This window comes from Squalius cephalus (genome assembly GCF_949319135.1).
Source record: "Squalius cephalus genome assembly, chromosome: 12".
NCBI classification, from domain to species: domain Eukaryota; kingdom Metazoa; phylum Chordata; class Actinopteri; order Cypriniformes; family Leuciscidae; genus Squalius; species Squalius cephalus.
Window position 1 is genome coordinate 5316323 of NC_137133.1, and position 16774 is coordinate 5333096.

The window sequence follows — 16774 nt, forward strand, 5'->3', positions numbered from 1 at the left end:
GTCTGATTGTCAATAATAATCAGGAAAAGGCAAAATTTTCATTCACATTCACGATGGGACACCAAAATAGTCAAAGTGGGCGTGGCTATAACTCTTGAATGGAATGAGATAACATCACCAAACTCGTTACACCTATGTATGGACCGAGTCTGTGGTCACGTGAAAAAGGACGTAGTGACTGGCCACTTGGTGGTGCTATAAAAGGAGAAAGAAAAAATGCAAAAATGGCTATAGCTACTCAACAGCCATTCCAAACAAGCATGCAGTGTCTTTGTCCAAGATGCCGTGATGGTCTATGAGGAACAAAAAAACATGGCCGCCGTCGGCCAATTAAGTTTGAGCACCTGTTAGACAAGGTTAATAGAGGCTGGTCTGAACGAAACTCCCTGGGCCTGTTTGACTCATGGCCCTAGAGCAGTGGTTCCCAAACCTGTCCTGAAGGCACTCCAACACTGCACGTTTTCTTTGTCTCCCTAATCAAACACATCTGATTCAACTCATCAGCTCATTATCACATGGGTAATGAGCTGATGAGTTGAATCAGGTGTGTTTGATTAGGGAGACAAAGAAAATGTGCAGTGTTGGGGTGCCTTCAGGACAGGTTTGGGAACCACTGCCCTAGAGGTTTGTGAGAAATTTGAAAGAAATCGGCCACCGGGGGCGCCATCGCATTTTTCAAGCACGTAAATGATTGTATATTATGCAATTTTTCACACATGCACGATATTCATACCTCGTTCTGAACAACTTTGCCTGTAGGACCACTGCAATCAATCAAATCATTCGTTAAATATTACAACCTAGATAAAAATCACTGCAGGACAATTCTCTGTATCAATAATTATCAAAAAAAAATAAATTTTTTACCTTAGCTTTACCCTTTGGATAGCTATAACAGGGTCATTCAGAGATGGGCTTGGCCAATTGTACACAAAAGCCTATAGTTTCTTAACGAAACTCAGAACTCCACAAAATGATGCAAGCATTATGCAAAATATGATTCTAAACAAGAATGCAAACTTTTATGGAGATCAGGCTATAGGTAGTGCTATAACAGTTATAAAGGTTTCAAAAACAATATTTCTATTGTAAATGACCTGAAATTGTAGAAAAAGGTATTTTTCGTCAATGATTTAGGTGTTTACAGGCTTGCTATATAATATGTATTGTCTTACATTTGCGCTTTAAGGCCTTAAAGGGCCTGAACCCCATTAATTGCTGCTTGCTATTGTTAATTTTTCCATACTAAGTGGCTTTATAAGTTGCAAAGTGAAGATCTGTATGATTCAATCAGTATGCTCAAACTTGGATGACCTTTCTGGAATAAAAACTAGAACTTGTTGTATAATCATTTGTTATGTAATTCGGCTGGTTTGTACACAAGACAGCCAATGTTGCCAAGTTGCATTCGGGGACAAGCTTGTTTATATACAGTTTTAATAATTACTTGGCTTGTCCCAGTAGTAATCCCCTCATTGCGACAGGAATCCCTGGGCTAGAGTATATTAACCATAAAGAATAGTGCGGTCACATTCTCACTACTCTAACAGAGCAATAACATTCACTTAATTTTTAAAACAAAATTGAATAAAGTGCTGTGCTAACTACAAAAGAAAAAGTAATTGGACACTTTTATACACTTAAAATGGCATAACTTTAAAATAAATGTCATTTGGCTTAATATTTTGTAATTTAATACATGGGCATCCAAATACTTTTGGGCCATTGTGAGGTTGGATCCTGTGGACTTTTATTCTTCCTGTTTTTGATTGCAACTCTATCTTACAGAAGAACATTTTGTGGAGACCACCACAATCCCAGTCCCACTTCCCACCACAACACTGGCTCCCACAACACAGACTCCTACAACACTGGCTCCCACAACACAGACTCCTACAACACTGGCTCCCACTCTTGAGACAAGGCCTTTTAACAACACCCCTTCCTCTGAATTTGATGTGGCTGGAAAGAAGCGGTTCACAGGTAATATATTTGCTTTACTACATACTACAACAGTTAGTACTCCGGTATAAAATGCTATTATCCCTTTTCTTATTGGTTCCAAACACAACAATACCATGTTGCGATTGAACCACTCAGGAAACACAACTGGCCACTCACAGTTAATTTCTTTCCAATCACCACAGCATTTCCTGTAGATGTGAGGCACTGGAGAGTTGAATGGTGAATGTGAAGGAAACTTATCTGGCCTACAAATGCAGCTCATTCCCTTGGTGATGCTTGTAAGCAGCAAATAAAATAGTGCATACAGCTGACCATAGGTAGGATTTATATGCAAATACTTCTTGTCCTTCGGTAGTGGAATGCTTTTCCAAGTTCATAAAAATTTTCACAAAAAGAGACAACTCCTCTGTAAGCACTTGAATACCTAATTCATAATCAAAATTATTACAAAGTTTCCATGATTATCATTGCACTATATATTCTACTGTTGTGCAGCTCGTACACTTCTGGGCAGCTGCCCAACTTGCATCACTACTAAAATTGTTGGTTCCTTAAGCCTAATCAATTTGTGTGTTTGTATGCTTTTACACCTAGCATTAACATGCATTTTTAGTTGACTCACATTTGGATTGCCAAATATCCGTAAATACACACAAAACACAGTTTGATTGGATTGTGATCGCAACACAGAAACTACCTCCTGAGGTGTCTGGGACAGATTTTGACCACATTTAATGAAGATATAAATGCAAACATGTTTTCATTATTCGCATTCAGCTACACAAGTAATAAATGAGATCATGCTGTAAATAAACATGTCACTTTGACAGACCGAGTCGTTAAAGTCCCGTGTTGCAAGTTCTTTTCATTATTCTGCTCTCGCAGTGTGAAAAAGACAACAGTCACACGCTCTTGTGATTATCTCACCCGATTCAAATTATTTCACTCTATTACACTTGGAATCTAATTTCTCTCACAATAGAGAGCGCTTTCAAACTTTTCACCTCATTTCTTCGCTTCTAGACCCATTAACATCCTTTACTAAAGGGTTTGCAAAGAATTTTTTAATTATCCAATTTTGAATCATGCAATCCAGTCAAACTGAAAATACATTGAAATGAAGGTGTGAATGCAATCCAGCTAAAAAAATATCAAGATATGTAACAAATGTTATTGCCAAGTGTAAAGGGTCTATCATACAAAATAAGCTAACATTTATGTGATTTGACCTCCAGGACAGTTGTGAAAATTGTGCCATATCAAGTTACTAGTAAACGTGTACACTATCGTGTAAAAGTTTGGGGTCTGTAAGATATTTTTTACAGTTTTTGAAAGATGTCTATGTTCACCAAGGCTGCATTTATTTGATCAAAAATACAGTAAACCATAATATTGTAAAATAGTATTACAATTTATAATAACTGTTTTCTTTTTTTATTATTTTAAAGAGTAATTTATTCCTGTAGAAATATATCCTTCAGAAATCATTCTAATATGCTGATTTGGTGCACACACACAAAAAAAACATGTATTATTATCAATGAAATAGTATGTTTAATATTTTTGGGGAAACCTTGATGCATTTTTTCAGGGTTCTTTTGATTTAATTTAAAGTTCAAAAGTACAGCATTTATTTGAAATAGAAAACTTTTGAAATGTCATAAATGTCTTTACTGTTATTTTTGATCAGTTTAATGCATCCTTGCTGAAAAATGTCTTTATTGACCCCAAACCTTTGAATGGTAGTGTATTGTAAAAAGGAAAACAAAAAGATATCTTTACCTTTAGCCTCCCTATTCGGATCATGTTACTTTAAGTTTACCTTCTACTTTCAGAGGTCTCTCCGCTATGGCTAGAGTGTAACTAACCTCGTCAACCCTCATGTCCGCAACAAATACCACATATCATGTGTTGGTAGAGGCCATTTTAGAGGCCGTTGACTTTACAGGCTCTCAGGATGTTTCATGTGGGCAGCTTCTGTAGGAAATATTTGAGAATGCCTGAGTGAAAGTATTTAGACTCCGCTCTATAAATTATGGCTGAATGTCTGTGGGTTTGGGCTTCCTTCCCAAATACTCCAAGACCCAGTGTGTGTGTGTGTGTGTGTGTTAGGATAAAGGTGTGTGCCTGAATGAGAAAAATAAGAAAGAACCCAATTGTTTTTTATTGGATATAGGCTATTAGGATATTGTTTCAAACAATAATTCACATTTGTTTAAACATTGCAATTGTGTTCCACTCAGCAATGGATTAGTGCAAAAATGATGTGATCCTATTCAACCTATGTTACCTGACTCAAGCTTTTTCAAGTTTTTACCAAGACTGACTGTAATAGCCTTTCAACATCAGGTTCAACAGACTCCATCTTTCCGAACTTCAATCTCCACAAGCTATACACCTAGTTCTGGAACATTGTATCAGGTCCAGTTTGCATGCAGAGACTGTGCCAGTTGCCAGATGAATTTCAGAAATGGTTATGCTGAGCTGGAGCTTTGGCTAATGATCAGGCAAATTTAGTTCTGCCCTCACTGACTTTACAGTATTGCACTTGCAGTAGGGAAGTTCATTTTGCTATTGTAAGTATCTAAGCTCATACATGTAACAATAAAATATATAAAAAATTAAAATTAAAAAAAATTATATATATATATATATTAGGCTTCTATAGCCACGTTTTCAAATGTATAATCAGTAGTTTTGTTTGCAACAATAATGTCTTTCAATTAAAGCAAATATTGGTATTTATGTACTGAAATTAAATATTTATATGGGATTATTAATTTAGTCATATATATTATTAATTTGAAATGTCTTTTTGATTGACAGCCTTATTGACTGTTTAAAATCTCTGGTTAACAATGCACATTGGTGTCAGGTATCACTGATTAAGGTGCACTTCTTTTAATGTATGTATTATGAAAAGACAAGGGTCACACTACCTACTTTATGTTTTTGGTAATTAGCCAGCAATCCAAGAACTCCTCACGGGTCCTCTAATGTGCTTGTCTTGGCAGGAATGTGACATCAACTTCTCTGGCTAGATACATAGGAAAACAGCAGAAGAATGAGAAAAACATGATTAGCCAACTCTTCATTGTTTTATGAGGGAGGCCCTCAATGGTCCCTAGGTTGGTGATTGTAATCCATTTATACTGCAGTATTAGAAAATGGCTATGCCCAGCAGAACACCATTTAGACCACTGGAGCCAGAAGCACTGCTGAGCTCTTCAAATTCAAAAGTATGATTATTAAAAGAACCAAGGAACCAAGCTGTGCCTGTAGAGAAATACTGCATGTTACAGGCTGTGGCTACAGGATTTGGCCTCATAATGTGAGTATTACTAATGGGTACAAGAGTAAAACTGAGTTGAGGAAGCGGCCATTACATTAGAATGATAGAGCCAGTATATAGCTCAGCTAAGATTGAGCAGAAGCACTGCAACATTAACATCTCCAGGTCCGGCTTGATCAAAACAAGCTTTATACCTATAAAAAACAGGTCCAGGAACACAGAGAACACAACTCTTTGGTAAAATGTCTTATCCTCAATGCGTGGATAAATAAATCCTGACACTCCAGACTTAGGGCTGCACAACAGGCACATACTTACACATATGCAAGCCATTTAAACAGAGAAACATAATAAAACGACATGAGCTAAATGTGCTGATATCAGCTGAGAGAGGCTTCCTTCTGGCCCAAACCTCAGACGTGTCTTTTAATATTTATGGGTTTAATATGCTAGGGTGTTCTCTGCTCTCCAGATACGCCAAAAAAATCCACTATATTTCACACTGCTTCTGTTGTGTTTGCTCCCACCTTGGTGTACGACTGTTTCTGTAGGTGTGAATGCAGTAGTTGTAGCAGTTTCTGTGCGTATTAAAAACTACATCAAAATATAGCCCTGTGTTGTATAACTGGAAGTTACATCTTGACTCTTCTTAGCATGCATTGTTCAGTTTTTCTCCCCATCAGTGGTTTCCTCTTCACACACTGTATTGTGGTTTTCGTTTTATCACCCGTAACGAGTGCACTCAATGCAGCTTGTTTTTGTGTGCGAGTCTCATTTGGTCACTGCGGAGGCACATGCACAGAAGTGTGTTTTTTGTTCTGTATCAGGGTTCAACATCACATGGAGCTTTTGATTAGGTCCAGGTGTGAATCTTGTGGCCCAATCAGACAGGGGTTTCTGGAAGTGTTCACAGCTGTGGATCCAGCTGGCACTGTGTGTGGACCGACAGAAATAACAAAATTTCATTGAGCCAACAGGAAAAAGTCTACAGCAAAATATCAACAATGGAAGCTTTTATTGTCTGCAACCACGAGCAAGCGTATATTGGGTACATTCTTAAACTAGGACAACAAGCTAATGCAAACAACATAACAGAAATGAAATGTTCACTGAACGGTACTTCCAAGTTATTTGTTGTCTGTTTGCACGAACGTCCATGGATGTTTTGCAATCCTTTTTGTATTACTAGTTGTACCTAATAAAACATACAGATTGAAAGCCAAAGGCAATTTATCTACTGTTTTTCCTCAGAATGGATACATTAAATTGATCAAAAGTGACAGTAAAGATATTTAAAATGTTATAAAAGACTTCTGTTTCAGATAAATGAATATTCTTTTGAACCTGCTATTCATCAAAAAATCATGAAAAAAAAGTTTCCCTGTTTTCAACATTTAAAATAAGAAATGATTCATGAAAGAATGATTTCTGACAATAAATACTGGAGTAATGGCTGCTAAAAATTCAGCTTTGCCATCACAGAAATAAATTTCATTTTAAAATATATTAAAATAGAAAACAATATTTGACAGTATTACTATTTTTACTGTATTTTTGATCAAATAAATACAGCCTTGGAGAGCATAAAAGACGTCTTTAAATGTATTATTTTTTGTATTTATTTAATGACCCCCAGCTTTTGAATGGCAGTGTATACATAATAAATTGAAAATCTGGGATTTGTTTTGTGTAATCCTGGCAAAAGTTCAAAGCAAAGAAACGTTATGATGCAAAATAAAGAATAAAAATGTATATGATTGTGCACTATTTCTATTTGATTATTTGACTCTTTATACATTCAGATAGTTTATGGCGAAGCTCAAGATAATCTCAGATCATGCTGGAAAACATGATCTTCAGGTTTTACACAAACTTGTGCTGCTGCCATAGGGGGAAAACCAAATACTATAAGATATTATGACAGGAATTCAGATTTTCACTTAAATTGTCAAATGCTTATAATCTGTAATAAAACCTTTTAGTGTAGTGAAATTGTATTTGCCTTTCCTTATTTCCTCAATTCACATCTTTTGCCTTTCTCTTTTTCTCCTCACTCACCTCCTGCTCTCAGCTCCCTATGTAAACTACATCCGTAAGGACCCTGGAGCTCCCTGCTCCCTCACTGAGGCTCTGGAGTACCTGCAAGTGGATGTCTTAGCAGACTTGATGGAGAAGGACCAACAATCATTCAATCAAAAGCAGCCACCCAAAAACAAGCCCCATAATGTCACTGTGGTTGCTATGGAGGGCTGTCACTCCTTTGTGATTTTGGACTGGGCTCTTCCACTGAAAGATGACATGGTGTCTGGTGAGTGACGGTCTATAGCAGTTCCTTTTTTATTATTTAAAAATACTGTGAAAATTGACTTCAGTCTGTAAGTTTCGCCACAAAATAGCAAAAATAAAATTACAAGCTTTCTTTTGCATCTTATATCATTTAATCTTTGGAAATCGGGCTTAGGACAAATTTTCGGGCTTAGGCTTGATTTTTACTCTCAGAGTTGTGACTTATATGCTCAGGATAAGTGGATTTATTTATGGAGTTTCAGGCCCTGTCCACACGAACACGGGTATTTTCAAAACCGCAGCTTTTTCTATGCGGTTTGTCTGTTCGTCCAAATGCAGTATCCGGTCACTGAAACCGAACTTTTTTGAAAACTCCTGCCAGGGTGAAGATTTTTAGAAACTCCAGTTGCAGTGTGGTCGTGTAGATGGCGAAACTTTTGGCTTGTGACGTTGGAACTGGAACTGGAACCGGTAATAACCTTTTTTCCAGGCTTCTGATTGGCTGATTTGGAATTCTCTTGACAGCGCTTCATAGCGTGTTTTTGCGTTTTCACGTGGATGCAAATTTTTTTTAAAAGAAGGAGGAAAATCTTTGTTTATAAAAAAATACCTGTGTATGTGTGGACTAGGCCTCAGTAGCTCTTTCAAACATATCAAAGGTGCGGTGATATGTATGAAAAAACCCAGTCCAATCAATATCAGTCTATGATGTTTGGTTTCTCATTCGACAGTGCGTAGGCCAATATGGCAATCTGTTCTTGTCTGTGTTTGGTTAATCTGTTAATTAGTTCAGTTCTGTCTTTCTCTGCCCCCTGCCTGTTTGTTTCCATGATTACTGATTTGATTTGATGTGAGTTTCAGTTCAGGTGTCTCGTTAATTAGTTCCTCTGTTTGCTGTCTATTTAAGCCCTGTGTTTCTATCAGTTCTACATTGCATTTAGTTGGTTGTTCTGTTCATGTTCCTGAGATTGTGTTTTGTGAAGTTTTGAGTTTGTTTTTGAATAAAGCTGCTGCAGTTAGATCCTGTTTCATCTCTGCCTCAACCACCTTTGTAACACGTCAACAACAATTTTATCATATGGGGCCAGTTGTTCAAAACATTTAATCTGGATCAGAATGATCTGGAAATGTATTATTTGACCAATTTTTTGTAAAGTTTTACTACATTTTCTTCCTGGAATCCACCTTGAAATCCTACCCCCTGTTGGGATCAGGATGATCCTGTTTTTTTGGATCAAAGTTATCCAAATCCTACTGACAAGTTTTGAACAACACAAACTGAAGGTTTGATCCAGATTAAAACTAGGATTGGATTCCGTGATCTAATCTGATTTCAGATTCCTTCTTTCCCTTTTGAACAACCCATTTTCAAGATTTGATCCAATCCTATAACCAAAATCCGATCAGTTTACCTTTGAACAACTGGCCCTTGAAGAATAAGAAATCCAGCTATGCAAATTGCTAATTAACTGCGTGGGTGGTAATAGCACAACATTAAAGAGGTAGTTCACCCAACATTGAAAATGCTTGTCATCATTTACTCATCCTCATGTCAGTCCACCTGTATGACTTTATTTCTTCTGTGGAACATAAAAGATGACCCCATTAATTGGAAGTCAGTGGCCACCAAAACTGTTTTGTTACCAACATTCTTCAAAATGTGTTATTTTGTGTTCAACAGAAGAAAGAAATATATACAGCTTTGGAACAATATGAGAATGAGCAAATGATGACAGAATGTTAATTTTTGGATGAATTATCCCTTTAATTGTGGCAGGCAAACAGCGCTGACATTTGTGAATTGGTACATTCCATAATTTAGAAAGAAGCTGTGTTGGGATGGCTTCATTAAAATGATGATGCACTGTTTTGGCTTGTTCAGTAATTGATTGAAATGGATTGTGTGTGGTTTGTAAATAAGATGCAAGATTGTGCTCTGAAATACCACATGCTGAAGTACCCTGATCTGTAAAAGTGTAGTATGCTGAATTGTCTTACATCCTCCTGTCTGGTTTTCATTTAATGTGCATTTCCAAACACAAAGCAATATATAACACTGCTCACACATTATTGACCTTGACAGTTTCATCCTGATTCACACATACAGGGAGGCAGTTCCCACAGCCACTGTTAGTGTCATGATGTGATGTGTGTGGAGGTTGAAATGCAGGGTATTCACTGCCAACAGTCAACTGATAAAGTTGCTTAGATGAATGGTGCAGCTTTTTCCAACACATGAAAAATAAAGTCCACATGCTCTTGAATAAAATTTTACAATGCAATCTCATGTTACTGCACAGCTTTTTTATACTGCTTTACAGTTTTTACTAGACCTAAAATCATTCATATTTACTATTAATACATTTACAAATTCAACATACGTATTTATAATTTCGTATGTGCATGTATATATACTACCACCCGAAATTGGGATCAGTAAGATTCATGAATCAGCATATTAGAATGATTTCTGAAGGATCATGTGACACTGGGCTTAAGCTTTGCTATCACAGGAATACATTACATTTTTAAATATATTAAACTAGATTTTTTTTTTTGTCAAATAAATGTTCATTAGAGATTTCTTTCAAAGACTTACTGACCCTAAACTTTTAAACGGTAGTGTATGTAAAGTTAACAAACGATTGTTATCAACAGCTGAAATTGTTAACAGATCCTTGTTCTTTTAATAATCTCCTTTATTAAACATTTATATTTACTTTTTCAGTCATCCTCCCTTCTTTCATAAAGCTTCACTCCTGCACTGCCCTCTCTCTTTCATTTTAAATGATGGAAAATACGCACACATGCTTTATATACATCCTGCTGCCTCGGCAGGAGTTTAGCCCTTCCATGACGTAATGAAGAACTAGGATTATATTGAAGAATCCCTGCACAGACATGACATAATATGCTCATTTATTTGAACCTGTTTGAATCTCTCGCATTTAGTGCATGGTTTAATTGTTCACTCTCTCTCTCTTTTGTAGGCTACATGGTGCACAGTGCATCCTATGACGATGTCCTAAACAACAGATGGTCAACCAGACCCTCAAGTGGAACACACCTTCCTGTTGAAAACCTCAAGCCCAATTCCAGGTGCGATCCAGCATATGACTGGACTCTTGCACACAGACGCAAACATATCCCATCAATCCATTCACTATTTTACATGCTTTGTATGTTCATTCATTCATGTGTTTTCTATTGTCTGCAATGATTGCAATTGAATACAAAGCAGTTTGCATGTAAAGGCTCACAAAAAGAAAACTGGAACACGTTCTCAATGGAGATCTTTTGGGAGCCTTTCTAAATCATGCTTAATTCAACAATATGCTGAAGGCTTGCTGGTATACAAAGCTACAAAATCATTTCCACTACCTTTATTGGACATAAATTTATATGAATGGGTAATTCATTTTCCCCTTGGTGTGCAACATCATCTAGGAATAGTTGTGGTGATGTACATTTTTCCAAACATCTTTTGCTAAGTCCATCTCTGACAAGATAACTGATCTAAGATATTCAACATATTGAATATGTTAAATAAAAGACAGGTTAAGTCATGGGAGCAAGGGACTAATATATAATTAGTAGGGCTGTCATATTGTGTCATAACTCGTTAATGCATCCGTTCAGTTTGACATATTTGTTTCATTCTGTCCTGTGTGATTTCTGAGTCTTTGGAGCAGATTGGAACTGATCAAACCCAGATAGGAAGTTTGACAAAAGTAATTTGCATTTTTTTTATGGTGAAATTTAATTATCATCAAAGCTCGTCTTTTTTATTTTTTTTTATTTTTTTTTTATGATGATGCATTAAATCGATCAAAAGTGACAGTAAAGACATATATAATTTTACAAAAGATTTCAATTTCAAATAAATGCTGTTCTATGAACTTTCTTTGAACATTGATAATAATAAGAAATGTTTCTTGAGCACCAGATCAGCATATTAGACTGATATTGAATGACTGCTAAAAAATTCACAGGAATAAATTAAAATATACTAAAATAGAAAAGAGCAATTCATATTTCACAATATTACTGTATTTTTGATTAAAAGAAAACTGCAGCCTTGGTGAGCATAAGAGACTTCTTTCAAAATCATTACAAAATCTTATTGACCCTAAACTTTTGAACGGTAGTGTACATAAGTTATTGTTGTTGTTGAACGAGTAGGGGACTGATGCATACATTTCATCCACACAAAGGTGTATTATTTAGTCTTCTTGAAATCAAATCTTTTAGACTGAGAGCCATAATAATTATTTAATAATAAATAATTATTCTCCTCACCCTCCAAAAAAACAGAAGCATAAGTGAGTTTTTCACTTACTAAAGAAATTGCTATTTTATGCTGAAAAAATAATACAAAAAAATAACAATACATAATTAATAGTTAAAACAAATAAAAGCAATTTTAAAAAATAAATACAGAAAATATTAAATAACATTCAGGATTAAATTGAATTAAAAATTAGGGCTGTCAAACGATTAATCGCGATTAATCGCATCCAAAATAAAAGTTTGTTTTTACATAATATATGTGTGTGTACGGTGTATAATTATTTTCTATATATAAATACACACACATGCATGTATATATTTAAGAAATATTTGCATGTATATACTGTGTATATATATTTATATTATATATAGTTTATATTATATATAAATATTTTATATATAAATAACACATTTTTCTTAAATATATATGCATGTGTGTGTATTTATATATAGAAAATAATTATACTCCATACACACACATATATTATGTAAACACAAACTTTTATTTTGGATGCGATTAATCGCGATTAATCGTTTGACAGCCCTATTAAAAATGTTTTATCAAGACATTTATTCCTTTATTTTCTCTATCTATCTATCTATCTATCTATCTATCTATCTATCTATCTATCTATCTATCTATCTATCTATCTATCTATCTATCTATCTATCTATCTATTTTTAATTTATGCAGATTTGGTCCTCCATACCTCCCTGTTTTGTCCAAGCCTCAATTTCAAACACATTTCACTGAACGTTTCACTCGAATGCTGCTCTCACTTTAACACTGTAAACCCCTACCAACACATTTGAGCAGCAGTAGATAAAGGAGGTGTTTATGGGCCGTCTGGACATTTTCCAAGGATGTGAAGTAATTTCTGCCTACCAGACCCTTCTAAATGCTTTCTTCACCAAGCAGCAACAGCGGTGCTTTACGACACCCACGAGCTGGTCCACAGATTTCCACAAAATTGAAACGCCCGCCATTCAGAAAGTTCTGCACATCCCTTATGCGAGTTTGTTTATTAAATGTTTTCTGCCTGTTCGGTTATGATTTTAAAGTACAGTACTCCCAGCACAGATTTTGCTTCAAAATCTGCGCAGAAAATGCAAAAATCATCCGCAGATCTCATCTAGTCCTGCACGCTGGTTACTCACACATGCATAAACGCATGCAGCTGTGTGCAACACCCCAGGTTTGATTGACATTTGTTTTGTACACTTTCCCAGGCATGCAGATGCACTCTCTCCATCACTACCTTGAGAAAACACTTGAATGCAAATCCACTCATTACAGATGTTTGGTTCATACATCAAATGTGGAATGTAAGGATGAAGTTGTTTTTATTGTCCCCTGGGATTCATTTAGAAGCCTCTGTTATTATAGCCTCTCAGCCGAGCTCAGTGACTGACAACTTTATAATTCACGCATGAAGTGTTGATAAGTTTTATGAATGATTTGCAATAGCTTTTAGAACTAGGTAAATAGCCCACACTGTGGACAATAACAGCTCCTTCTTAGTCAAAGCAACAATGACAAACCACTTGGATGGCATATCGAGACTGGAGCTTTCATCAATTCCATGAGGAATTATGGTCAAAAGAAGAAGGAAAAATAAGACACACATACACATTCTTAGTAATATATGGTCAAAAGGACAAGGAAAAGTGCACATGGACACACACATCCTCACTGAAATATGGCAGGCCCCCTCCCCACTCTCCCTCTGGCGGTTTGACTGTAATTGTCCATTTTCTCTTTATTTTGGTCATAGTTTCCACGTGGCTGTGCTAATTTGATCCAGCAGTGCTGATTTTATGTCATTAAACGGGTCCTGAGTTAAACTAAGTGAAGCATGAGCTTACTGAACAGCTTCTCACAGGCAGAACAGTGCTGTTAGCTCGGCCCCTTGAACTTCATCACAGTTCTCTGGTTTAATTTCTTTGCTTGTCTAATTTATCCTCAGAGGTAAAGGATGTGCCAGAGTCAGAATAAGTGCTTGGTCTGGTATTTGTAACAAAGAGGTTTTGTCAGATTGGAAATTCCATGTTGATGTGTTATTCTCTCGCTCACCCTCTCTGACATGCAGCCTCTTCTTGTCATTATTCCTTTTCAACCTTTTCTTTTAGCCAGAGGCTCATTCTTATCATTTCCTCTCATGCATTTTATAAACGCACATTTTAACTGTGCCCTTTCCTTTTCCTTTTTTTTCCCTTTTTTCCTTTTATATTCCAACTTCTTTTCCTCTCCAACATTGTCATTTTTCAGTTATTTATTTTCATTTCTATTCTTTCCTTTTCCTTTTCTTTTTTCTCCTTTTCATCTTTTTTCCTTTTATTTTTTCTGTTTTCTTTTCCTTTATTTATCCTACCCCTTTTCTTTCCTTTCATTTCCTCTTTTCATTTTCTTTTATTTTTCTTATATATTTTTCTTTCCTTTATTTGTCCTACCCCTTCCTTTCTTTTCTTCTTTCTCCTTTTATTTTCCTACCTTCTTCCTCTTTTTTATTTTTCTTTTTTCTTGTTTTTCTTTTATTTCAATGCTCTTTTCCTTTTATTTCCTATCCTTTTTTCCTTTTATTTCTTTTAATTTTCATTCCCTTTTGCTTTCATTTCCTTTCCTTTTCCTAAAATTGTTTTCTTTCTTTTCATTTTCTTTTCCTATAGTTTCCTCATTCAATCCTTATGGTCGCACTGTAAATTAAGTTACGAGTGTTCAGTTGTGTTTTAGATGTACATACAAGATGCTTTCATAAAAATAGTCTCTTCATGAAAGCAAACCATGCTGTAAATATGATGGATTTTATATGTGTATGTTCTCATTCTTGTTCATAGGTATTACTTCAAAGTTCAAGCAAAGAATGTATTTGGACTGGGGCCACTCAGTGAAACTTTAACATACGTCACAGAGTCAGGTGAGTCTTAGTCTGAACCCACATATAGGTTGTTGGATTCAAAAAATTGTAAAAGCACAAATTAAATTTGTGTTTTCTTTAATCTAGATGATCCCCTGCTCATAGAGAGACCCCCAGGTAAGAGATACATCATTAAACATTATATAAACCTTTCTCTCTTCATGTGCTAAAAAGACTAGCATTTTTTTAATGCTGATGTGCTGGTGTCAAAGATTACCTTGGTCAACCATCTTCATCAGAGATGATTGTACAAATCAAGCTAGGTTTTAAGTCAGCATAGCTCTGTTTGCACTGACTAGCAAAAAACAGCTGATCTAAGCAAGTCTTTTTATAAGAACCATTGTTCCCTTTTTCATGACAATTTTCAAATGCGATGACCTCTTTGTTATTGACATTCATTCCCTTCAGGTGGGGAGCCCATCTGGGTCCCATTCTCATTCAGATATAACCCAGCCCACAGTTCCTGTAAAGGAAGTCAGTTTGTCAAGCGCACCTGGTACAGGAAGTTTGTAGGCGTCGTCCTCTGCAACTCACTGCGCTATAAGATCTTCATGGGAGATGGACTGAAAGGTACTGACCTTCCTTTCTAACAACATAATGCATTTAAAACTTTGATCTACTGCTTAGTGTGTCGGTAATATGAAGCGGTCTTTTTATGGAGTGCTGGCCTTAAAGCCTTGGAAGTATCCAATCCAAACCACAGTTTCCCTCAGCTAAACACAACGCACTGTCTGAGGTTTGGGTCCTGAGGGATACTCAAGCTACGAGTGTTTTCCATTTCAGAAACATTCTACAGCGTCGCTGATACATTTGGCCATGGAGAGGACCACTGCCAGTTTGTGGACTCCTATTTAGATGGAAGGACAGGACCACACAATCTCTCCCTCAACCTACCCACAGCTCAAGGTACGACATCTCTGAGCATGCTCTGTAGTTTGGCTTCACTTGAAGCCTCAAATCTTCATGTCACCTCTGTGTTTGCTCACTGTGATCAGTCAGCACTGTAACATGATGCCGTTTGTGGATTTCAGGATATTATCGCTCATACAGACAAGAGCCAGTGAATTTCGGGGCCATTGGCAGGCGCACACCACATCCTTTCGTTGGCTGGTATGAATGTGGAGTTCCAATCCCTGGAAAGTGGTAACAGGGGGAAACTCCAAGAGGACATTTCCACAGGCAATCACATACCACCTGTTCTCTTCCTATATCTACCAGCCAATCACAGAGGTGAACTATTGCTCACCATGGCAAACAAACCTAAATCATATAGCATCTGCTTCTGATGGAAGGAATATAGTACTTTGAGTAACACTAATATTTCTACGTATTCGATATCAAGCACTTTTTAAAAAAAAAATCAGTCTGTATATGAGGAAATTGCAGCATGTGTATTTGAGTTTATTAACAGTGTTTTATTTTCATGTGTTCTGTATTAGGAATTATTTCCCATTCAACTTCACCTGGAATATTTATCTTACAGTAACTTCAAAGAAACACTAATTGTTGGCTTGTTAAGGATCAAAGCACAAGATCAAATGAATTAGTAATATCTGAGAACAAAAATATGACATTTGCAATGATGTAACAATTTTATCTGAGTGATGTTTGCTGTTGTTTATATAACTTGCTGAGGTTTTGTACTCTTACATTTTTGTATTACCCTCTTTTTAAACAAAAGTTGGCATGGAAGTATTGCCCATATTAGGGCAGATTGAAAAAAAAATATTTTTATTTGCTCAGGAACGGTTCAGATTTGAATAAAGGTGCTATGGAGAAAATGTAACATGAACTTCATCTCTCTTTGATGAATAATAAGGTGCCACAGACTTCTGTTCATTACACACCAAGTCTGATTTATAAAGAATTATATTTTATATTAATTATATTGATCACAATCAGATTACTGCGAATCACTTTTCAAATCACACCTTCTTTAAAGACCCACACTGCTACATTTCTAGAAGAAGAAAAAAGTTTAAATTAATTTTTATGTGTACAATGTATTAATAGAGTACAAAAAAAA

General features: G+C 36.0%; 1 protein-coding gene across 2 annotated transcripts in view; it reads left to right on the forward strand.

The window, feature by feature from the left end:
* The window catches only part of fndc1 (fibronectin type III domain containing 1), a 36011-nt gene extending 19477 nt beyond the window's left edge, over window positions 1-16534 (forward strand). For both annotated transcript variants that reach the window (XM_079888913.1, XM_079888914.1), the window contains 8 exons: window positions 1789-1983; window positions 7329-7565; window positions 10534-10642; window positions 14669-14748; window positions 14836-14865; window positions 15157-15318; window positions 15532-15654; window positions 15780-16534. In XM_079888913.1, coding sequence (XP_079745039.1) covers window positions 1789-1983; window positions 7329-7565; window positions 10534-10642; window positions 14669-14748; window positions 14836-14865; window positions 15157-15318; window positions 15532-15654; window positions 15780-15895 — 1052 coding nt within the window. In that variant the 3' untranslated portion in view covers window positions 15896-16534. The remainder of the gene's footprint in view (window positions 1-1788; window positions 1984-7328; window positions 7566-10533; window positions 10643-14668; window positions 14749-14835; window positions 14866-15156; window positions 15319-15531; window positions 15655-15779) is intronic.
* Window positions 16535-16774: the final 240 nt, after the last annotated feature.